The 2500-nt window shown below is 38.8% G+C and overlaps 1 protein-coding gene across 1 annotated transcript in view; it reads right to left on the bottom strand.

The window, feature by feature from the left end:
- LOC125029626 overlaps nt 1-2500 on the bottom strand; it is a 10511-nt gene that overhangs the window by 926 nt on the left and 7085 nt on the right. The window contains exons 2-5 of the mRNA XM_047619609.1: nt 1413-2215; nt 892-1030; nt 536-739; nt 1-416 (exon numbers count right to left, since the gene is read on the bottom strand). The exon at nt 1-416 is cut by the window's left edge and continues 926 nt beyond it. Coding sequence (XP_047475565.1) covers nt 38-416; nt 536-739; nt 892-1030; nt 1413-2208 — 1518 coding nt within the window. The 5' untranslated portion in view covers nt 2209-2215 and the 3' untranslated portion in view covers nt 1-37. The remainder of the gene's footprint in view (nt 417-535; nt 740-891; nt 1031-1412; nt 2216-2500) is intronic.

Here is a 2500-nt window from a genome sequence, read left to right as displayed (position 1 = left end):
GTGCTCCAAATAAGAATACAATATGCTCAAGGAACTATCAATTCAGTGGGTTACTAATCTGCCTTTTATAGACCCACTGTTGTGGAGGTACGTATCTCACAGCCCTTGGTACAGCAAGAGGACTTGTAGGTAGGTGAGGGTGACCTGACTTAGGAGGTTGGAGTGTGTCCTTGGTGACTGGTGAAGGTGAAGCAGATCGAGTACTAGGTTGTTTCCAGTCTCTGTATACCATGGCTATTAACAGGTACAAGGCACCTATGAGTTTTTCCGCAAATACAACCACAGATTGTAAGAATGGTCTCAAGTTTCTGAAAAATATGCCTGCTTCATGAATGACTCCAAGCACTAAATGATGCGAGTCTCTAAGCAAAGTTACCAAACCAACTATCAGAGTGATGACCAAAATTATACAAAATCTGAAAGAGAAAATATAAATTAATTGCAGGTCTGGATATATCATCCATACATTCATATAGTGCTAAATAAAATATCATGCCATTAATGATATATCTCATTAATAAAACATCTTAATTACCTGACAGCTTCTAGGATGTTGCTGATAGTGAATGTTGCTGTTATGGCAGACCAAACTAGAGCAAAGTTTAACTGTCGCACTTGATCCCACCAATCCATAAATTGTTGGCTGATTGTCTCTAACTCATGTCCTAGCTCACTTGACGACATTTGCCTCCTTTTGCTGCGAGCTTCTGCAGTTTCATAATCTTGTGGATCAATACTCCTGTTATAAATCATATGAATGAAAAGAGACAGGTCATCTCAATTTGTGGTATGTAAAATAGCAATGATTTTCATATGATATATCATTTCAGAAGAAAAATTAAAAGAAAAAACAATAAGGAATGACACATTCTACCATAAAGCTGGAAATACCTTACAATTTGGAGTGAAATTTTCAAACCAAAAAGAGGCTGCACAGCAACACCAGTGATGACAAACCAATAATGGCCTGGGATGGGTGGCTGGAAAAGCAACACCCACAAGCAGTAGCTGAGCTGAATGGCTGTGGGTGCTGAAAATATAAAAGAGTATGAAGAGGGCCAGAGGTTGAAAACAACATAGATTCTGCAATTTATTGATAAGTCAACCCATGAGGATTAATCCCTCACCATGTTTTTCATATATCAATGGCTGTCCTCTAGGACAGAAGCTCATTGAAGTTACAAAATGGCAAAGTTAAAACTTATAGAATATTGTGTTTTACTATAAAGGCAAGCACAACATCAAACAGTTCTTGTTACAGTCTACACTATCATGATTACAATAATCCTTTAGTGATAACCTTTGCTTAACAATATGTATCCTCTTTATACATGACATGAAAACTTTAGGAACCTTACACTTTACTCTTAAAGAAACAACAGCTAAGGAATAAAGAACGTAACCATATTTACCAGTTATGTTGATCCATCTAGTACCTTCCTGTACCCCTGGGATTTTTCTAATAATGATGTTCAGCTGTTTATTGAAGTCCACTTCCCACTCATCCACTTCCACAATGTCTCTGTAGCTGCCTAGATTTTCCACCCATTTTCGTTCATCTACCCAGCCAGAAAATATGCGGCCTTTTAAGCTGCTTTCAATATATGCAAGACCCTCTGGTAAAAATTTGCATTTGACAAGTGCCCTTCGAGTTGATCCTCTTCTTCTTGATGATACCGAAGAGTCTGAATCCCTTCCGTCCCTCTTAAGTTTCATGCTCTTGAACTTTTTCAATTTCTTCTTCATTTTAGTGGGTCTCAAAGCTGCGGACTGACTATCTGATCCTGACATAAGACTCGCATCAACAATGGACTCGGATTCAGTGTCTGCATATGACAGTTCATCATACTTTAAGTGTAAGAGCCTCTGAGTCACTGGAACTTGCAAGGTCTCTGCAAACATCTCTGCCTTACTATCCATTCTAATGTCTTCACTCTGATTAGCTACAGCCTCCTGCATGTCAGCTGTTACAACAGGAACAGTAAATCTTCTGTGATGTAATTTCTTTCTCCTTACCTCTTTGTTATCACTGCCACTTATACATGTTTTAACGTCCCCAACACCTAGGTCAACATCCTCTTCACATGGGGCACTTATGCAACTTACTGTTGTAGGAGGAGATATTGATAAACTTTTTTCCCATGCAGTGCAGGACATATCCTCCAGATTCTCATTCATCTCACTGCCCATTTCACCTTCCTGTGACATTCTGGCCCTGAAACAATTTAGCAGTAAATAGTATTTCTTGATTAATGAAATATGAACTTATATACTGTGAGAGAAAAACAGGTGTAAGAGAAAAAGGGAGAAAAAGTACTAAGAGAAAGACTGTGGGCCAAATACGGAAAGAAGACCGAGAAGGTGAAGGGTGAAGGGAGCTAAAGAAAGAGAAAGAGAAAGCGAGCAAGCAAGCAAGCAAGCAAGCAAGCAAGCAAGAAAGAAAGAAAGAAAGAAAAAAAGAACAAAAGAGAGAGAGGGAGAGGGAAAGAGAAAGAGAGAA

The sequence above is a fragment of the Penaeus chinensis genome, chromosome 10, assembly GCF_019202785.1.
Source record: "Penaeus chinensis breed Huanghai No. 1 chromosome 10, ASM1920278v2, whole genome shotgun sequence".
NCBI classification, from domain to species: Eukaryota; Metazoa; Arthropoda; class Malacostraca; order Decapoda; family Penaeidae; genus Penaeus; species Penaeus chinensis.
Note: the sequence above shows the minus strand (reverse complement) of the source record. Positions and strands in the feature narration are given on the sequence as shown.